Raw genomic sequence first — 22,709 nt, forward strand, 5'->3', positions numbered from 1 at the left:
AAAATATCTCAGGTAAACAAAAGAGAATTCTTTTCCCTTAGGAGCTGTCTATATGGCACTTAAATTTACTTCCAAGTTGTAGGTTCTTTTGAAAGAAACCCCAAGCCTCAGTGCTGAGAAATGTTTTTCATGATTTACCTGGAACAGCAATGGTCCACTCTTCACATTTGAAGCATTTGCTTACTGCTGAGGGCTCTCCCAACCCAGCGATGTTCATGGCTGCCACTTGGAACTGATACACCATGTTTTCCTTCAAGTTGCTAATCTGCAACATGACAATATCACAGAGAGGGGATGTTGATTCAGGTATTTTTTTTTAAGTTGTTCAATATTTTGTTTACTTACCTCCTGTGTTGCACACACCCTGAAGTGACCCCCAATGAGTTATACCCTTTTGTAATCTACTCCCCTTGAGTGTGGGTGAAGCCTGTGACCTGCTTCCAACCAAGAGAATATGGCAAAGGTATTGGAATATCACCCTGTGATTGTTGTTCCATCATATGGAAAAGGAGAGAGGATATTACAAATGTAATTAAAGTCCCTAATCAGTGGATTTTTGAGTTCATCAAAAGGGAGATTATCCTGGGTAGGCCTGATTTAATCAGATGAAAACTGTCAAAATGGGGTTTGGGACTTCCATGATGAGAACACTGTCCTGATGGCATTGAAGAAGTGAATGCCAGGTTGTGAACTACCTAGCCACTCAAATTTGGAGAAGGGCAGCCTCTAGAAGCAGAGGGCCCCAGACTTACAGCTGAAAGAACTAAATTCTGCCAATAACCGAATCAGCTTGGAAGAGGAACTCAGCTCCAGAGTAGAATGAGCCCAGCGGACATCTTTGTGAGAGCCCAAGCAGAAGACCCATCTAAGCCATGCCTAAACTCCTGACTCATGGACACTGTTTTATAACAAATTAATAGAAAATTAATGCTTGTACAGATGAAAATTAAAAGAATTCTAAGCTAGGAATCAAAATATTCAAAATCTTGTCATTTTTGTGCTCCCTATTGACCTAATGTTTTCTATATCCCTCAGAAGAAATTGGGTTGTGGTAAATACATGTGATAAAGTAATGAATGTGAAACATTTGCAAAATAGAAATGATGGAATATATTAGTGTGAAAAAAATCCATGGACTATACACAATCCTTTGAGCATTAAAAATGCTTAATAAATGGGGGCGCCTAGGTGGCTCAGTTAAGTGTCTAACTGTTGATTTCGGCTCAGGCCATGATCTCAGGGTCCTGGGATCGAGGTCCAAGTCAAGATCTGTGCTCAGGGGAGTCTGCTTGTCCCTCTCCCTGTGCCCCTTCCCCCACCCCCCGCTCATGCTCTCGCTCTCTCTCAAATAAGTAAATAAAATCTTTTAAAAATGCTTAATAATGGGGTGTCTGGGTGGCTCAGTCATTAAGCGTCTGTCTGCCTTCGGCTCAAGTCATGATCCCAGGGTCCTGGGATCGAGCCCCACATCGGTCTCCCTGCTCTGTGGGAAGCCTGCTTCTCCCTCTCCCACTTCCCCTGCTTGTATTCCCTCTCTCACTGTGTGTCTCTCTCTGTCAAATAAATAAATAAAATCTTAAAAAAATGCTTAATAATGGAGGTATTGATGGAATCAGCTGAATTAACAAAGCTTACCTATTGTATGACTTAAGACAAGGCAAAACAAGTATATATCTATGATCCAGTCTACACCTGATTTGATCATGAAGTCATAAGTTCATCTGCAAGAGGGCTTGTCTTGCCAGTTATTTAGGGTATAAGGTGAATATAATGGCTATATGTTATGGTAACAGAATAATACAAACTCCCTTTTTGATTCACACACACATGCACACACATTCCCTTTAAGAAGGGAAGATCTTTTTAATTAAGAGGAAACCATCATGTAGATAACTTGGATCTAAAAGTACTTTATTCAGGTACAGGGCTGTTTTGGGGCTCCATTAGTATGACCAACCATTCCAGTTTTCCTGGGACTATGGGGTTTCTAAGGATGTAGGCGGTATAGTGTTGAAATTAGGAGAGTCCTAGGCAAATGGGAAAAGTTGGTCATTCTAGGCTTAGGTGAAATACTGTGGCATGGGACTTCTTTTTCTGGCAATGGTGAACTAGGCTACAGAGATTAATTGTCTTGCTAAAAAATTCAAAATACTAGATAAAAATATCTTTTAAAAATCTTTTCAAAAGCATCAAATTAGTGTCAAGATGTTACAGAATTGGATGCCTGGGTGGCTCAGTTGGTTAGATGTCTTCCTTCAGCCCAGGTTATGATCCCGGTGTCCCAGGATTGAGTCCCACATCAGGCTCCCCACTTAGCAGGGACTCTGCTTCTCCCTCTGCCCTTCACCCTGCTTATGCTCTCTCTCACTTGCTCTCTCTCGAATAAATAAATAAAATATTAAAAAAAAAAAAGATGTTACAGAATTATCAGGACAGAATAAAGGGAAATAGGAAACCAAAAAAAAGATAAGTGGAACACAGAAGTAGCTTTTACCTTGGGGACAGTTGCCAATAAAGAAAAATTTGACCTTTGGTTTTGATTATCTCAAAAGCAGAGGAACTCAGAAATCAAAGCCTAGACCCAACCTAAAAAGGGGATAATAAAAGGGAAGCCTCTACAATTAAGATGGAACCCTAAAGGGCTTTACTCTTTGGGAGTAAAGTTGAATTAGAAATAAACCTGCCTTTATACAGTGCAAATTCACATTGCTTGATTGTCCAAAAAAATAAACTCTTGTATTTGATTTAAGAAAAAACTTAACAGGGTGCCTGGGTGGCTCAGATGGTTAAGTGTCTGCCTTCAGCTCAGGTCATGATCCCAGGGTCCTGGGATCGAGTCCCACATCGGGCTCCCTGCTCCTTGGGAGCCTGCTTCTCTCTCTCTCTCTCTGTCCCTCATGAATAAATAAATAAAATCTTTAAAAAAAAAAAACTTAACAGGTGGTATCCCCAGGCACCTTGCAGAAGCAAAAACAAATCCTCTACAGAGAAAGATGCCTTCATCCTAAAGCTCAAATTATTCATGCAAATAATATTTTAATGACAATGAGCAGCACATAATCAAGAATAACCAAGCATAGTAAACAAGATACCATGAGCCAGACTACAAAACCAATGATAACAGATACAGACCTGCAAAGATATTAGATGGTAGAATCATCAGACATAGATTAGAAAAACAGCTATGCTTACTATGTTTTAAACATAAAATACAAACTTAAAATATCTGCAGGACTAATCCTGAAACTAATATTACACTATATGTTAAATAAGTAGAATTCAAATAAAAACTTGAAACATTAAAAAAATAAATAAAATAAAATATCTGCAGGAGACAGCAAACTATAAAATATTTTGTAAAATGTGACCTAAAAAAGGGAAAAATACAATAAGAGAAAAATAATGGATGTGTTTAACAGGAAATCAGATGCAAAAGAAGAGCAAATTTGTAAACTAATGGAAAGTTATAAGAAATTACACAGACCACAGTGCAGAAAGACACAAAGATAGGAAAGAGAGATGAGTGATTAATAGACATGGAAGACAGAATGAGAATGTCAAACACATGTTAACTAGAGTTTCAAGAGGAGAGGGGAGAGAATGGGGCAGCAACAATATTTTAGGAGATAAATGGCTTAGAATTTTCCAGAAGGGTCTTCCTGAAAAATCCAACCCACAGATTGAAAATTCTCCTCATGCCAAAATCCTAGGCAAAGGCATTTTTTAAAACCTATACCTAGACACAAAATATTTTAACTGTAGCACACCAAACAGATAGTGAAGATATTAAAAGCTGTCTAAGAGAAAAGACAACCCTCAAATGAGCAAACAGACTAAAAGCTGACATGTCACTGGCAACAACGAGCCAAAAGACAGTGGAATATACCTTCAAAATATGAAAGAAAATAACTACCATTATATAATGTTTTGTCTAGAAAAAATTTTTTGGAGAATGAAGAAAAAAGTTATTTTCAGACAAAAATGAAGAGTATGTACCTTCTGAATACCCTAACTAAAGAACATTCTAAACTATTTAATTTAGATGAAAGGAAAGTAATCTCAAATGGAAGGTGAAAGATGTGAAATTAAAAGCAAATAAAATCTTAACTAAAATAATTTAGATAAACTTAAATAATTATTGACTATAAAACAATAATAACAATACTTTTGGATTAAAAAATTAGTTAAAAGCACATATACAATAGCATACAAGTTGGGAATAGAATAAATGGCTTAGGTATTCTGAGGCCCTATTTTTCTTAGACAAGGGTAAAGCAATAGAATTAATTTATTTTATTTTATTTTATTTTTTTAAAAGATTTTATTTATTTATTTGAGAGAGAGAGAATGAGAGAGAGCACATGAGAGGGGGGAGGGCCAGAGGGAGAAGCAGACTCCCTGCCGAGCAGGGAGCCCGATGCGGGACTCGATCCAGGGACTCCAGGATCATGACCTGAGCCGAAGGCAGTCGCTTAACCAACTGAGCCACCCAGGCGCCCTAGAATTAATTTAGACTGTTAATTTGCTCACTGTAATTTCTAGAGTAACCACCAAAAACAAACACAGAAACCCAGAATCTATAGCTTTTAAGGAAGCGTAGAGGGTGAAAAGGGGATGGCTGAAGGAAAAAACGTAACTATTCAAAAGTAGTCAAGGAAGGACAGAAAATGAAACAGAACAGGCAGGACAAAGAGAAAGCACAAAATAAAGATGATTGGTTTTTCCAAAAAGTAGTAGTAACATTAAATACTCTAGTTAAAAGACAAAGACTCTCAGGTAGGAAAAATATCCAACTCTATACTATTTTTAAGAGACACATATAAAGCACAAAGTTAAAACTAGAAAGTCAAAGGATGAAAAATTATATACCATGCAAACACCAACAAAAAGAAAATTGATTAATTTATATTAAAACAGATAATATAGACTTGAAGGCAAAATATATTGTTAGTGATACAGAAAATCACTTTGTATACATCTAATAACACCCCTTCAAAATATATAAAGCAACATTTTAATTGGGTGAATTTTATGATATGTGAATTATATCTCAATAAAGTAAGATTAACCTGCAATTTTCCCTTTCAGTACTATCCTTGTCAGGTATTTGTATCAAATTAACTCTAGTCTCAGGGTAATTTCACTCATAAACATAGAAGCAAAAATAAGCAAAAAAAAAAATAAGCAATAAGCAATAAGCAAAAAAAAAAAAAAAATCCAGTAATATATAGACAGAGTTTACATAATGTCCAGCTTAGATTTATGCCAGGAACGCAAGGTTATTTTAACATTAATTACTAGAATATACTACATTAAAACTAAAGGGAAAAATCATATAACCATCTCAATAGATTCAGAAAAAATATTTCATAATTTTAATTAATTCTTAACTAGGAACAGAAGGAAACATCCTTTAGCTGATAACAGATGTCTATCAAACACTGATAGTAAATATAATACTCAATGGTGAAATGTTTTCCTTTAAGACAAAGATCAAATCTAGAATGACCAAGATCACCACTTCTATCAATATTTTGTTAAAGATTTTAAGCAGAAAGTTAAGAAAATGAAGCAAAAAATATAAAATTTGGAAATGAAGAAGTAAACAGTCATTTACAGATGATATGATGATTTACAGAGAATCAAAAAAAGCTCATAGGTAACTTAAAGAAATAATAAGAAAATTTAGTAGAGACCTATACATAACAATGATATGTAAAATCAATACATAAAATGATGTATATTTCTCTATTCCAGCAATAACAAAATGATATAAAAACATACCATTTAAACACTGAAAATATGTAATACCTATAAATAAATAACAAATGATGTGCAAAACTTCTATAGAGAATTATAAAACTTTACTGAGAAACTTTAAAGACCAAAATAAATGGTGAGAAATATCATGTTTATTTATTAGAAGGCTTAATATTTTAAAGATGTCAATTATTCCTCAATTTATGGACTCAATGCAATCCCAATCAGAATTCTAAAATGTTTTAGTTTAGTTTAATTCTGTTTATTGTGTTTGCTTTTGCTTGTCCTTTTTTGGTAGAACATGGTAACCTAATTTTACAATTTATATCAAAGTGCAAAGGGGCTAAAAACAGCCTTGGAATTAAAAAATAAACTGAGATAACTTGATCTACCAGTTATCAAATTTGCTATGAGTGGTAATGATTAAATTAATGTGGTACTGGTCCAGTGGTAGACAAACAGCAGTGGAACAAAATAGAAAACACAGAAGCAGACACGTGCATCAAAGAAACGTGATACATGATACAGATAGTCTAGCAGAATGGTAGAGAAAGGACAAACTTTTCAATAGATGAGACAACTAGGTGTCCCTACAGGGGAAGAACGAATGTTGACCTTTACTTTACATCACACACAAAATGTATAGGTGAAGTAATGACTTTACTGTAAGTGGCAAACCAGAGAGCTTTTAGAAGATAATCTAGTACAATATCCCCATGACCTTGGAAGGCAAAGGCATCTCTTAAAAAAAAATTAAAAGGGCAGAGCAATGAAGGGGGGAAAACAGAGGGGGAGACGAACCATGAGAGACTATGGACTCTGAGAAACAAACTGAGGGTTCTAGAGGGGAGGGGGGTGGGGGGATGGGTTAGCCTGGTGATGGGTATTAAAGAGGGCACGTACTGAATGGAGCACTGGGTGTTATACACAAACAATGAATCATGGAACACTACATCAAAAACTAATGATGTATGGTGATTAACATAACATAAAAAAAAAAAAGGCAGAGCAAAGACACAGAAAATGTTAAGTCTGGCTATCATGAATTAGTGTTGTTACTATAAGGAGAAGAAAATACTAGCCAATGAGCAGGAAAGATAGATGCAGCTTCCACAGCTACCAAGGATTTTAAGCTCAGAATATATAAAGAACTTCACAAGTCAGTAAGAAAATCTATTAGAAAAATGGGCAAAGACTCTGTACAGGCATGTTATAAATGGAGATTTCAAAATGGAGTATGTATATATAGCAAATGATATTCAGACTCATTTGACACCCAGATTGTCAAAACTGAAAATGTGTGATACCAAGTGTTAGAGGGATGTGCAACAATGGGAATTCTCATACTCTTCAGAAAAATAGTATAGACTTATCTACTAAAATTGAAGATAAACAGATTCTCTGGCCCAGCAATTCTACTTCTAGGTAATAACCTAGAGAAACTAGTGCATATATATGCCAGCAGACATACACAAAAATGTTCATAGTTACACTGTTTGATATAGCTATAAATGTGAAAATGCCCAAATATCAATCAATAACTGAATGGAAAAGTATATTGTGAGACACTCATATAATAGAATACCATAGAGTAATGAAGTCATAGCTACACACCAACATGGAAGAATCTTAAAAATACAATTTTATTTTATGTATTCTTGTTTTATTCTTTATGTGTTCAGAATGCGTGTGATATTTCTTAAGTTTTAAATGTTAGATTTAAAAACTGTGCCATTGAGTTTGGGAAAGCATCACTCCCCCGGCCTCACCCTGCTCTTGCCCTCACAGCCTGGGGCCCTGGGAGTGTTGGAGGGTGACTTTCCTCTAGCTGACAATACTCCAAAGAGGGGAGCCATAGCTATGGCAACAGTGAGACTCAAGTACCCTGAGATGGGCAAAGCAGTGAAGAAAAGAAATCTGTGGTTAGACACATGTGGACCATCCCTTCATGGCTATCAGAGCCACTATGGTGGGGGAACCTTCACAGATGGTGAGCTGAGGGCCCATGTCCCATTATCCTTTGTGATTTGAATGCTGAAAATGAAAAATGCAGTCACTTGGATTCTGGGACCCTTGAAACTAGCAGCACACTGGTTACAGATATTTTTTAAGTTTTGAAATAACCATTAATTTTTACCATAAGTAAACATTTTATAGTGAATATTCTAGGAAGTTATTATGTTTATGTGTATGAATCAGAAAATACAAATCCTTCCTGCTCAGTCAGATTACTTCTATTTACCTTGGTATATTTTTGACAAAAGTCCATGTCATTGTAGACAATGGACACCGGAGAAATGACATGAATCATTTACAAGGCGCCGAGTGTGGGTGTGGATGTGCATGTGAGTGCAAGGGAGCATGTCATCATTTATATGACTCCATACTACAGAAGGTCATTTACCTTATATGCCTCATCACTGACAGCTTTGATGTTGGCTTCTCTCCATCTTCCTGGTACTCCATCAATTACCTCACGATAATTCACATAATAGCCAGTAATTTCAGCCCCTCCAGTCTTATCTGGTTGCTTCCATCCAAGAACCATCGAGTCACGAAAACTTTCAAGACAAGTGATATCACAGGGAGGAGATGGTGCCGCTGTTGCAATATGAATAGCAAGTGAGTAGACAGAAATACATTTATGATTTTATGTACGTTAAGCTTGCTTCATTCGTGCCACGTGTGAGGGCCCTAGGGTCTTGCAGTATAAAACTAAAATGTGAGACTGATCTGTAACTTGGCACCCAGTTTGGTGTATGAGAAAAAAACCAACACACAGTGAAAAGTGTCCTACAATTATTATTCCACTGCCCCCCCCCCCACTTCCATGGAAGAACAATTTTAGAAATACCAGAAGCAAAATGGTGCAATATTCTGAAAAATGATTCTATTCCCCATAAGAAGAAATATTTTCCCCAATATATATATTTTTGTTTCTTTATGTGGTTTTGTTCTTATTTGCTCCTGGAAGAAAATGAAGTAATGTATATCAATTTCTGCCTCAATGTGCTTATGGAGAATTTCCATGTTATTTCCAAATGGTTAGCATTTCACCATTCAGGCATACATACTCTTGTGAGACCTTACAACTAAACAAGTTCTGTCTACACACAGAAAAAAATCTTATTTGGAGCTCAGCTAAATGCCACCTTAAAAAAAATTAAAAAAAAAAAAAAAAAAAAAAGGCAAAATCTGCCATGTGATTTTTTTCTCTTAGTATATAATATCTTTTGCTGCATTATTTTTAACCTGATATTGGACTATTACTCATGTAGTACAAAATACTATATAGCTGTCACTGTGGTTATTAGTTCCTAGCCAGAAAAATATCTGGAGGATATTTTAAAAGTCTTCCTTCATTCATGTGGCTTCTGATCAACTTTTTATCCAACTACTAAATTAGGGTTTTTGATAAAGAAAGAGAGGGTCTTGGGATGGCTGGGTGGCTCAGTCGTTAGGTCTGCCTTCGGCTCAGGTCATGATCCCAGGGTCCTGGGATCGAGCCCCGCATCGGGCTCCCTGCTCCGCGGGGAGCCTGCTTCTCCCTCTCGCACTCCCCCTGCTTGTGTTCCCTCTCTCTCTGTGTCTCTCTCCGTAAAATAAATAAATAAAATCTTAAAAAAAAAGAGAGAGAGGGTCAGATGGTGAAAAGAAATCCATCTAGATGTGCAATAACATCAAAGGGTTTTCTGAATATTTATTTGGATTACAGAAAAAAAAAGAACTATTTATTCTTATTCAAGTCTTAGAACAATAAAGACTTAAAAAATAAAATACATTTGTTTCTCCCTCCCCCTCACCAACCTCCTTCATTCTTTACTTAAAAAAAAAAAACAAAAAAACCCCCCAACTTTCCCTCTCTTACTCTTCCTATTACAGAGCAATACTGAATGTGGATTCTCTAATGAATATCCCATTTTGAGTTGAGGGGACAATAAAGGTTCAAAACAAAAGGGAAGTGACAGAAGCCGGGGGTGGAGTATCAGTACATGTTTATCATTTCATTTTTATTTGCTCAGAAAACACTGTCACCTAGAATATATAAGCCACAAGTACCAAATATCCTAATAAGAAAATTTTGAGCTTACCGATAAGTAGTCTTAAATAAATCAGTTCTGGGAATGTGATTCATATAGCACAGAATTTAGCTTTATGTGATTATGACACCCTGTTAAACTTTTCATGGCACCTCAAAGAGATAACGTTACTTATATTTATTTGAGTTAAATATAAAGGATAACTTGAAAACCTGAAGATGAACAATAGAAGTTAATAACTATGATCCTGATAAAATGTGACTTCTTTGTAGAATATTTTTCCTATACATTATTGAACATGAATATTTCAAAGGACCCCACATAGGCTGTGATTATCAAATTCTTCCTGCTCTCAGCTCTAATTTTCTTAGTGAAATGAGGCCAAAGGTAAGTCTGCCTGAGAAACCAAAAAGGACTCTATAACCAAATTATTTTAAATATTCTATTGTCATCAAGCACAGTGAAGTATATATAAAAGCCAAACTCATATAAAATTACTTTTACAACTCATTAGACAAAAGTATTGCAAATGGATAGCTGAAAACATGTCAAATGAAGAATAAACATAGATGAAAGTGAACACAGATGGAAGAATGTGATCTAGACAATGAGGTGAGGACACTGATGGCAACAGATGGAACAGTTGTACTCTTTCGACGCTCACCTATGTCCTTCTTCTTTTTCAGAGGGTCAGACTTACTTTTCCCCTTACCATCTGCCTTCCGTGGTGATGGGGTAAGCTCTTCCTGAACTGTTTCACTTACTTTACTCACTTCTGTTTGGCCCAGGTTGTGAGGGCTACTGGGTAGTGAAGGTTTGTTAAGTTTGCTACCAAGCAAAGCATCTTTCTTAAAGGTTGGCTGGGAGGCTTCATGCATGCCTCCCCTGGAGTCTGTTAGTCCACCAGGTGTATCATTCATTTCAGGCCACACATCTGAAGACACGCCTCCCCCTATAATCACCAAATAACAACAGAAACACTTTAAGCCCAGACACAGTATAAATTGCTCTTACTTAATAGAACAAAGGGAAAAACAGGACCACAAGCAGAACAAAAGTAATCTTAGTTTAATGGAAACCACTCAGATTGGCAAGAAATATGGAAAGCATACGTTTCACATAATTTACACCTAGGAAACAGTTCAACTTCTCCATATTCTGGGAAAAGAAGAAATGAGAACAGAAAACCACAGACAGAACAGGAATTGTTTTGATTTGCAGAACCCAAGTATATATAAGAAAAAAGCAAATCTCCGACATTTTTTGAAAGATATTAAGTCCTATTATTCAACAGAATGAGGGGAGGAAAGGATCATGAAGTGCACAAGGCATATATTAAAGATCCTGATTTTATAACAGAATTATGTACATTACTGAACTATTAATGGCCTGTACCTCCCAATCTCAAAAAACATGGTCACTATTGTCCATATTATAAGGAATATTAAAAAGTAATACGGCATGATAACCGAAGATAACTGGTATGAAATAATCTTTCCCTTCAAATATGGGTTACTCTATCACAGACTTCATTTTTGGTGCTCTGAACTACCTGGGTCCCTTCCCTACTTTATGTAAGATTGGGAGGCACATCATATACATACACACAATTACTTTGTTACCGGTTTTATTCTATTGGTTACTTTGAGAGCAGAGATGTAGCATATGATTAAGCAACCACATGTGTCTCGCACAAAATTTAGAGTTTATAAAAAGCATGTTAATGTGTTGTTAGTGAAAACAAGCCAGGCTTTGTCACAGGTGAAATGGCTTTTAGGTACAAAATATCTGTGTTATGGGTGATATACCACTTCAAGGAACCGGATGGCCCTCCACATTCCCAGGATGAGCATGAAGTTAGAATGGAGTTTCACACAGTGGGAAGTATCTGAGGAAACTCGGACTCATGAAGATGACAAGGCTATGGATGCACAGAATCTGATAAGTGATGAAGATCTGTAAAATGACGGCTATGGAAGGTTAGCTGTCACCTGGAGTCAGAGAAAATGATCATCTGAGGATGGAATCATCAAGCAATACTAGAAGCTTTAGACAATTTCTGGAGAGGATGGTATCTTCCTTTGTAACTTATAAAAATCCATTTTTAACTACCAAGTTACGCATAAGGAACTTACCAATAGCAGCTTTTACTTTAATCACTTCTGAATCCTGGGAATATTCACTAAGTCCTGCTGCATTCACTGCTCTGACCCGGAAGATATAACTCTGACCAGTCGCCAATCCATGGCAAGTAAATCTAAAAGGAAAGGAAGTTTTAGAAGTTTTTCCTAGGGGGAAAATTAGACAAGATGGTTTTAGCTTAACTGAATGATCTGGCTTTATAAAAACAATTCGTTTTCTAAAAGGAAGAAGATGTACAGAGATCAGGTAATGTATGTGCTTTAGACAAGAAGGCAGCTAATTAAGGCAATTTTCTAAACTCACTCCATCAAACAATGCAGAGTCCTGGCTTTCCCCTGAATAAGTACCTTAACTATTCCGAGCCTCTGGTGTGCACATCAGTAAAATGGGGCTAATAATGCCTCCATGATAATTTTTGCGTAAAGATTGGCCATAAAGTATTTAAAGTACCTATTTCAGGGCCTGGCATATAAGAGGCATTTAATAAATAATAGGTGGTATTAACACTGATAATGGCTATTTCAGGTATATACTTATGGCTGTAAGGCATTGGCTGCTCCTTGTTACAGAGGTCTAGTTACTGCTTCCCTGCATGTCAGGGAAGGTATAATTACTTGAGAAATTATACTAGAATCTGAAAATAGGATGAAATATGGATTACCATTTAGATGTAAGGATCCAGTAATGAGGTGTGAATCCATGGGCAGTTTCACACATAAAACAACCTCACTCCTTAATAGCTATTATGGCTATAAATAGCTGTTTCATGAATCACTGTAACATTTTAATCCATTCTGAAGACTATAACCAGAGGAAATAACAGGTCTGCTAATGACTCTATTACCATTAGTAATGTTGGAATATTTAACGAAGGCAGTCATAAATTAGGCCAATCCTTCAGATCAGCTCAGTTTGGCAAATATTTATTGAGCACTTCAGTGTTCCAGACACTGAGCTAGGTATTGTGGACACAAAGACAAATAAAAAAAATGGTGCCTGTCCCTGAGCAGCTCTTATCTGTTTGTGGAAAGGCAGACCCGGCCTAACCCTCTATAAATATTTCTAAATAGTCCCAGGAAAAGGCTGGGAACTTAACAATAAAAGTGAAATGAACAAATGGGCTAAATGAATCTCTTGCTTTCTCCCATTCATTGATTTGCCTCTAATCTCTCCTGTTCTGCAAAAGAAACAATTCATCCTATGGGGGTCCTTGGACTTTGACGTGGCCATGCCAGAAACTATCTAACAAGCCTGTTTGACAATTTGGGGGTGGGGGGGTTGGAATTCTCCAGATTGGTCATAAATCAAAGGAGACTCAGAGTTTGGTTGCAGGTCAGAATTCAACATCAACCTGCAAAGTTGGTTGATAAAATATTTGAAAGCAAGAAAAAAATAACCCTTTCCATATTAGAAACAGATATAAATAAGTGCCAAAGTATTCTGAACGTCCCTTTGTTGGTGTTATTTATGTCTCCTTAGCACTGAGTTTAACCATGTTCAGAATTTGTAAAATGTTGATGCTTTTTTCCTATTCACTTAAAATGCCTAGGGGAGCCTAGGTGGCTCAACTGGTTAAGCGTCCAACTCTTGATTTCAGCTCAGGTCATGATCTTTGTGAGATCGAGGCCGCTTAAGATTCTCTCTCTCCTTCTCCCCCTACCCTTCCACCACACCCTTCTCTAAAAAAATTAATTAAATAAATAAAATGCCTGGGTCCTTTATGTTAGCTAGAATCTATTGGATCCTTGAAATCTGGTATCACACTGAATATTAAAGACCAGAACAGAGGGGTAAAAAGGACAAACGGCATGAAGGAAAATAATCAGGAAAATACTATAAAATGAATTCATCAGAGCTGGCATTAATGTGTTTCTAAGTGTTTAAGATCACCAGTAAACCTTTTTTTCCAAATATATGGCAGTAGATTATGTTCAATTTTAAATTCATTTGGATATTTAAAGTATAATGTTTTTTTTAAAAAAAAAAAAAAACTCCCTCCATTGGATGTTTGTGCTGCTATATGGGACCATGGTTGCATTTTCTTTTTGTGTGGTTGGGCGGGGAGGATCATAATTTTATTATAAATTAAAAAGTAATTTTTTTAAAAGACTTTATTTATTTTTATTTATTTATTTGACAGAGAGAGAGACAGCTAGAGAGGGAACACAAGCAGGGGGAGTGGGAGAGGGAGAAGCAGGCTCCCGGCTGAGCAGGGAGCCCGATGCGGGGCTCGATCCCAGGACCCTGGGATCATGACCCGAGCCGAAGGCAGACGCTTAACGACTGAGCCACCCAGGCGCCCCTTAAAAAGTAATTTTTTAATTTTTAATTTTTTTATTATGTTCAGTTAGCCAACATATAGTATATCATTAGTTTTTGATGTAGTGCTCAACGATTCATTTGCTGTGCATTTCCTCTTCATAGCCTCCGTGTTCTAGAGTCAGAAGGCTCCCCACAGCAGCCCCCACCCCAACATTGTGGTTACCGTGGACCCTTCACAGGGTTGTTGTTGCAGGGCTCCCACTTGCCAGAGCCAACAACACTTGACTCTATGTAGTACCCGACCAGCTCTTTAGCATCTTTGGATTCCTCCCATGAAACTATCACTGACGTGTCTGTATTTCTGCTCGGGATGATTTTGCCTGGGGGCTTGGGGATATCTGACAAAGGAGGAAAATGATGATCAAACTCAGGGTGGTTTTAAAAAATGCATTCTTATCACATATGAACAAACACACACATATATAAATTTTATATAAGTAATCATGTCGAACATACAGTCACTTTATTTAAATTTGTTAAAGTGGAAAATTTTAAAATACGTATGTTAGTTTGGGGGCATAACGATACACTAAATACTCCAGGAAAAAAATACATTAGCAATACTGTTGAAACTCCTGGAGAAGTTTACTTTTCATAACTTCATAACTCATAATAATGAATTTTTAAAACGTATCAGTCAGGTAGAGTTGTCAATTACATTTATAATGTGAAAGAAGGATGCCACCACTTTTACTTCTGGATAGATACATTCTAATGAGATTCTTGCTTTGGAATTTTTTCTTAAATTGAAGTAAAATCAGTTTACAGTTGTTCAACCAAACTCTTTACTCACCAAGTTTGTCCCCTACCACGGTCACTTCGGTTGCCTCTGAGGGCTCACCAACTCCTGCTGAGTTAGAACAGCGGACGCGGAAACGGTAGGATTTCCCTTCAGCCAGGTCGAACAGAGCAAAGCGGGGAGACTTCACGGGGAGCTCTGTGTTCACCCGCTGCCAGTTTTCTGTTCCTGCGTCACACTGCAGCCCAAACAGAGAGACCCATTCACAGTAGGGCAAGAATAGATGGGGACTCTGAGCCAGGCAACTAGCAATCTTATTTATCAGTCAGCAACTACTTACCTGTTTTGAGTTGAACTGGAGAAGAGATTTGGAGGAAATTAGGGATGAAGCATCTATAGTCCAGAGGATTATCAAAATCACATATGGCTTCAGATTGTTTGACAAATATGCTACTTTAATACTTCACTAACTTATTAACTAAAGATCATCGATCTACTTATAAAAGACTTTATTTTGAAGGCAGTTTGGGGTCAGATACTTTTCTAATTCTTAGGGTAGGTAAGTAGATTTACTATGCTATATAAAATACTTAAATTTTCATTGTTATAAACTGTGTTATTTTAATTGAGTGTTATTTAATGACTCATAATCTCATTCAGGTCTGTACTCAAACACCACTTCCTCAAAAAGGCCTTCTTGATCATCCCCTCCCTATTCTATCAAAGAATCTAAAAGAGTTCCTCGCTCCTTTCTCATCACTTTCTATCCCTTACCCTGCTTTATTTTTTTCAAAACACTTAACTGTATTTGAAATTAAGTTGTTTATTTGTCATCTCCTCCATTGGAAAGTAAATTTCAATGAAATGAGTTCAGGGAGTTGTCTTGTTCACTGCTATACCCCAGAGCCTAGAATTGTATCTGGCACATAGTAGATAATCAACAATTGGTTTTTTTCTGAATGAATGAATTGTTTTGAATTCTGAATGAAGGAAGGAAGGAAGTTAATGAAAGTTAAAGAGGTTCTTTTTTTCTTCCCCATATTTTATTTTATTTTAAAGATTTTATTTATTTATTTGACACACAGAGAGAAAGCACAAGTAGGCAGAGAGGCAGGCAGAGAGAGAGGGAGAAGCAGGCTCTCCACTGAGAGGGAGCCGGACGTGGGGCTCGATCCCGGGACCCAGGGATCATGACCTGAGCCGAAGGCAGCCGCTTAACCGACTGAGCCACCCAGGCGCCCCTCTTCCCCATATTTTAGAATAAATGATGGGGTAAACTAAATTCAAAGCAATTCTGTTCTTAGAACTAAAATGATCTAGAATTACTCTGATATCCTTGAAAGGATGTGGTGTCGATTTGCACTTTGTAGAGAATATAGTGAGAAAACTATGATTAGTCTTCAGTAATCCTTTATCCCGCCTATTTGAACTCTCAATTCTGCCCCAAGGTCAGTAGAAGTGATTTTGCTTCGGAACTTCTGAACATTTTCAAGAGACTTTTCTAGAAATCCAAACCTTGTGATACAGTGACCAGCTGTCAAGGATGATACGCTGTTGGGACTATAAGAATACTGATATATCGCTTGGCGTAATCTTCATTGACTTGAAATGGAAGGCAATGTGGTATGGTGCAAAGGACCCAGAGGCATTCATTGCGATCCTAGCTTTGTTAATAACAAGATATGTGACCTTGGGAAAGTCATGTGAGTATTCTTTGGTCTCAGTTTCATCATTTGTAAAAAAAGCAAATGTGACAAGGTAACCTCTAAAGCCCTTGTAGAATCTTTCATGATTGTGTCATTGTGTGTGGGAGGGTGGAGAGGATAAATTCCCCCTAAACAGTCAATCTGCTGCTAACTGAGGGATAAAATTCTCCCAGATCTTTAATCCTTTAGTTTATGGCTTTGATTCATTTTGACATTTTCTCCACTGGGGAACATATAACAATTACCATTTGTTCTTTCATAATAAAAATAATAGCTGCCTTTCACTATGCTAAGAGCTTTATGCCATTGTAACTCTTTAATCCTCTCAACTATGCTCTGAACTGTAAGTATTGTGGGGGTAGCACTGTGTGATTATCCAAGTTTTCCAGAGAAGGCAGGCTTGGGAAGGTTGAAATGCAATGATGTATACTAGTTGGATACAATATATGAAAACTGAGCCAGACTGCCCAGGTTCAAATCCTAGCTCTGTCTCTTACTAACTGCAAATTCTATGCCCCATCGATGCCTTCTATTAAATGTCAACAATTTCAGGGCTCACAGACACGGTGTAACTGGAAGTAAGCAGTAGCCAAGACAGGCAAGTTTGTGCTTTATGTGTGTGCAATTTCTGGTAACAAGTTCTGTAAAGAAGTGCAAGCTCAAGGGTTACTGAAGAAGCAGCATTCCCACAGGCATGAGCATTCTGGGGATGAAAACGCACTGCAGGACAAGAGCATGTGAAACACTGCCCTTTAGAAAGGTCAACATGTTAGAAGAGGCTCATCAGAAATAACCTGAGATTCAGCTGAGTAGAACGGTTTGACGTCTGGAGAGTTCTTCTGTAAATGTGCCCTAGTCTCTGGGCATGTTCTGCTCCCCCAATATGTCAACATCCTGGGCCTTTTGTATATGTCAGCGGTGCCTACAGAGGCCTCTCTACTCAGAGTGCACTCATACATGTTCCCTCTGTTCCATACTAATAGGTTCGCTGGTGGAAGAACACTTAAATTTTTAATCACAGACTCATATGCATTTAGGTCTAGGGAAGTGATAGATTTTCCTGGAGAAATTAGAGTTTATGTGACCAGAGGAAATGTTCAACAGAAGCCAAAGTTAACTCATCTGAAGAAAATGCCTCAGTGGTAGGTTGTTACTATGTCACTACTGTAGGAAAGATGGTAATTATTGTCACAGAGCTTATTCAGAACTCTTTTCCTGCGGAGCATTTCAAAAAGATTCAGTGAAGGGTATGAATTAAGCACACCAGGAAATAAACATTTTCCACTCTAGTCTTGCCCCCTATTAAAAAAAAATAGAAAAAAAAATTTTAAATCAGAAATGCTACTCAAGTTATACTTAATTTGAGGCTAACATCTAGAAAATACACAAATTAATACCAATAAAAACTTCTAATATTATTTTGGTAAAATCAGACTCTTTTGAAAGATGCCCATATTGCATGTTAAAGAGACAATCCATTTATTGTTACCAATTTGCTAGGGATAAGAAGTGAGGCATGCTCCTCAAAGACAGGAGCTAAATGTCTTTATCAAGGAAATAAATTAATAAATTTATTAATTAAGATAGGAAAGCCACAGATCCTAGCAGTTTTAGTGCTAGTATAATTTTCTCTGATGATCTGAAATGACTAAAAGGCCATAGTGATAGTTGCCTTTGGTTTTATGTTGTCACCTAATTTGCAGATGTTTGCATTTTTGTACACACCTATATATCTATGATATCTATTCTCTTGTAATAATTGTCAGGGAAGGTGACCTAATAGGTGTTCTGAAATTGAATGATCAGAATAGCATTAAGGATGAAAGAGAAAAGCTCTCAGGAAAACTAACCAAGCTACATAATATTTTTGCCAAATAAAGACGTTTTCTATAATTTTGCTATGAAAGTAAAATGTAAATGATAACTTATCGTGTTATCACAAAATTTTATAAAAACAAAATACACAAAAGAGTACAGCCAATTGTTTCATTCACTGTTCTTAAAAAAAATGGTGCATTAAAAATAAATAAATAAATAAAATGGTGCATGGCTGCCAATAAAAATGTAAACATTCTCACAGATAACATAAAATAAACTTACTTTTGTTTCATTTTTTCCAATTACATCTTAATCAAAACTTTAACAAATGGATTTTGAACCTCATTTTAAGCAAATTCTCTTTAAATGCCCTTTTCCTGTAGCAAGTATGCCTTACCTAGCAGGTGTTCCTCCTATATGTCTGCACTTGCAACTGGGCACTTCCCCCAAATAACATCCTTTCCAGGTCTTGGCTCCTCTCCATTTTCTGGGTAGAAATACTTACCACAACCACCTTCAAATATAGGTATGTGATGGAGTCACATATAATTCTCATCATCCCACCCATTTTAGGCCTTCATTATATGCTGCCCTCTCTAACATAATTACAATAAAATTGTAAGATATTTGAGGGCAAGAACTAGCCAGTATCTCATGCTGTTTGTAATTCCTGACCCTACCCTACTATCTACACTTGAGTAGTACTAGCCGAGTGTGCGGCAGCATGTAAGGACTTTCTCTCTTTAACTCTCTGGCTATTTGACAGGATTCTGAAAGTACTGTAACTTTTATTCCTCTAGCTCATCTACCCTCATCAATGTTCATTTCTGACTGTATGAGACAAGTTGTAGAGAGATGAAAAGCCATTACTAGAGCAAGGAAAACAGAGAAAGTGTCTAGAAAACAGTGCCATATGAACAATCTAGTTTCAGGAACATTTCTCTGCTTAAAAGGGTTTTAATTTGGGGTCTTCGGACCTCTTAGAAGTCTATGGGTGAGCTCCAGGGATCCATAAACCCCCTGAACTTTCAGGCAAAGTTCTATGTGATATACATATTTTGGTGAGGACTGTTTATAGTTTATAAGGGTTTAAAGAGGTCAGGACACAATGGAAATGTAATCTCTATTTCTTTAAAGAAATCTTTAAGAAGAGGCCTGAGGTAATAATGTCGATCCCAGAGTCTTACCTTTTCCACAAAGTACAGAATGCCCTCATGGCCACGCTGGCCAGGAGGCTTCCAACTTAGCACCACATAGCTCCGGGTAGCCTCTGTGACTGAGAGGTCTGTGGGGGGCCCGGGAATAATACCCTCTGAAAAACAACAAGGAAAAGTGAAAAGCACATGCTCTGGGAAGCCCAGCATATGCCAAGAGTCATAGATGTTTCTCTCCCACTGGAGCAAGAGTTAATTACTGCTCCACAGTATAAAGAAGTACCTCATCTCTGAAATTCTTCCTAAAACATTCATTCATTCATTCAAAGCCACAATTTTACTTTCTTTGCTTGGCAATTTTGATTTTCTTACTGGTCCTAAAAAACAGTAATGATATAAGTTATACTTTCTGTATATCCTATATCAGCTTTTTATAGAATATCTTTTCAAGGATGTTTAGATAGCAAACAAACTTGGAATATAAAGACAGTATATTCTCTAGGGCAGAAAGTTGATTTGTTTTCTCACCAGGATAGTAAAGATAATGTCCTTCTTCAGAGAAAGCTTGGGTAGATTTGCTGGCAGCCCCTTTTATAAGTACAAGTCAGATGTAACACATATCCTGTGTGTACAGCATCCATCTGTGCTGCTCCCTACCGCACTGTGGAACTTGGCGGGGGGACAATGCAAAGGAAAGTAATGAGAACATGAAGTTCATGCTGTCTAATTGTGCTGTGAGTAATAGAGTCCTTTGTCTCCCCCTAGGAATCTCTTATCTTTTGCCAGCATCTATGAAACTGTGGTATGAAACATTAGTTTCTAAGCAGGGTAAAATTTTAGACCCTCCGCAGTTCCTGACATCAGCCTGACCCTTCCACATCAAATAACTAAAATACCAAGCAAAATACATGAAACAACTATTTACAGACATTGGATATTACTGGCTTAGGACAATGATTCCTGATAGAAGAGAAACAAATTAGGTGAGCCCTACCATTGTCCTGGCTTATTGTCTGGAGAGAATTTCAAGACAGCAGCTCAGGAAGAACAACCCAGGTAGAGCCTGGCAGTCTCCCCAGGTGGAGGAGAAGAAGCTGGAATTCCAGGAAGGACAAGGTATCTACAGATAGAGTCACAAGGATGAATACTGGAGGAAAGGGCTGCATGGAGAGGGAGGCTTCAGAGATTTTCAGAGGGTCCCTCTGGAGTGCTCACCTGAGTATTGATCAGCACATCAATGCGAGGAAACCACCTGAGACGGGGGGAAAACCCACACAAGAGAATTGGAGAGAATAATCCTCAAACCCTCATAGGGCCTGGGAGAGTCCATATTCCCACCAGTCAAAGCGGAAATCTCCTAATTCACAGGCATCTGGTAGAGTACTACTCAGAAGGCTATTTCCTCTGTAGCATGGCCAAATTATCCCTAGACTAAAGTCTGTTCCGATTTCACTTAACAAAAGCAAGCCTTGAAAGATCAAATCATTTCCCCAGAACAAAGCTCAAGAGCATTTATAAAAATACAAAAATATCCAGCACCAAACAATGTAAATTCAAAATGTCTGGCATCTCATGAAAGGTTATTAAGTATGCAAAGAAGCAAGAAAATACAGCCCTTTCTGAGGAGAAAAATCAATCAACAAAAACAAAACCAAAAATGTCACAGATTATAGAATTAGCCAACAAGGATATAAAAACAGTTATTGTAAAAATATTCCATATGTTCAAGAAGGTAAAGATTAAACATGTTAAATAAAGACATGGAAAATATAAAAAATAATACAAATTGTTCTCGACTTCTACAGATGGAAATTACAAAGTCTGAAATGAAAACAAAACAAAACAAAACCCACACACTGACTGGAATTCACAGCAAGTTAGACACTGAAGAAGACAAGGATAGTAAAATTATGACACAGTGGCAGAAAGTGTCTGAAATGAAACACAGAAAGCAAAAAGACTGAAAGGGAAAATGAACACAGCATCAGTGATCTGTGGTTTCAAGTGGCATGTAATTGGAGTTCCTGAAGTACAGCAGAGAGAAGGGGATACAGAAAAAAAATGTTTAAAGAAACAATGGTGGGGCGCCTGGGTGGCTCAGTCGTTAAGCGTCTGCCTTCGGCTCAGGTCCTGATCCCAGGGTCCTGGGATCGAGCCCCGCATCGGGCTCCCTGCTCCGCGGGAAGCCTGCTTCTCCCTCTCCCACTCCCCCTGCTTGTGTTCCCTCTCTCGCTGTATCTCTCTCTGTCAAATAAACAAAATCTTTAAAAAAAAGAAAAAAAGAAAAAAAGAAACAATGGTGAAGAATTTTCCAAGGCTGATGAAAATTGTAAACTCACAGATCCAAGGAACTTGTACACCCCAAGCTCAAGACACATGAAGGAAACAACACAAATGCATATCACAAACAAATTTCTCAATCCAATGATAAAAAGAACCTGTTAAAAGCAGGTAGAGAGAAAAAGATACATACTGAGGGACAAAAATAAGAATAACGATAGTCATTCTTATAGTGCAGATATGCGCTACAGTGGATCATCCTTTCTAAAGTACTGAAAGAAAAACTGTCAATCTGGAATTCTATAACCGGTGAACATCTATTTCAAAAATGAAGATGAAATACAGACTGTCTTAGACATACAAAAAATAAAATAATTCACAATCAGCAGGACTGCACTGCAAGAAATATTAAAGGAAATGCTTCAGGTACTAAGAAAATGATACCAGATGAAAATCCAGATCTACACAAAGAAATGAAGAACAACAGAAACGATAAAAATGTGAGAGAATATTGAAAAGTTTTTTCTTCCTTTTAAATTTCTTTGGAAGATAAGTGACTATTTGAACTAAAACAATAACATTGTATTGTGCAATTTGTAATATATACACAAATAAAATCCATGAAATAACAGCACCAAGGCTTGAAAGGGGAAATGGAGTAACACTGTTTTAAGTTCTTACATTATACATGAAGTAGTATAATCTTATTTGAAGGAGGTGGTGAGAAGATGTGTATTAAAATTCTAAA

The 22,709-nt window shown here is 37.2% G+C and overlaps 1 protein-coding gene across 1 annotated transcript in view; it reads right to left on the minus strand.

Moving 5' to 3' along the window:
• Nucleotides 1-22,709, minus strand: part of MYOM1 (myomesin 1) — a 151,454-nt gene that overhangs the window by 51,424 nt on the left and 77,321 nt on the right. The window contains exons 14-20 of the mRNA XM_021686222.1: nucleotides 19,715-19,839; nucleotides 15,058-15,241; nucleotides 14,428-14,602; nucleotides 11,936-12,057; nucleotides 10,465-10,752; nucleotides 8,165-8,361; nucleotides 139-265 (exon numbers count right to left, since the gene is read on the minus strand). Of these exons, the coding sequence (XP_021541897.1) occupies nucleotides 139-265; nucleotides 8,165-8,361; nucleotides 10,465-10,752; nucleotides 11,936-12,057; nucleotides 14,428-14,602; nucleotides 15,058-15,241; nucleotides 19,715-19,839 (1,218 nt within the window). The remainder of the gene's footprint in view (nucleotides 1-138; nucleotides 266-8,164; nucleotides 8,362-10,464; nucleotides 10,753-11,935; nucleotides 12,058-14,427; nucleotides 14,603-15,057; nucleotides 15,242-19,714; nucleotides 19,840-22,709) is intronic.

Source organism: Neomonachus schauinslandi, chromosome 14, assembly GCF_002201575.2.
Source record: "Neomonachus schauinslandi chromosome 14, ASM220157v2, whole genome shotgun sequence".
NCBI classification, from domain to species: Eukaryota; Metazoa; Chordata; class Mammalia; order Carnivora; family Phocidae; genus Neomonachus; species Neomonachus schauinslandi.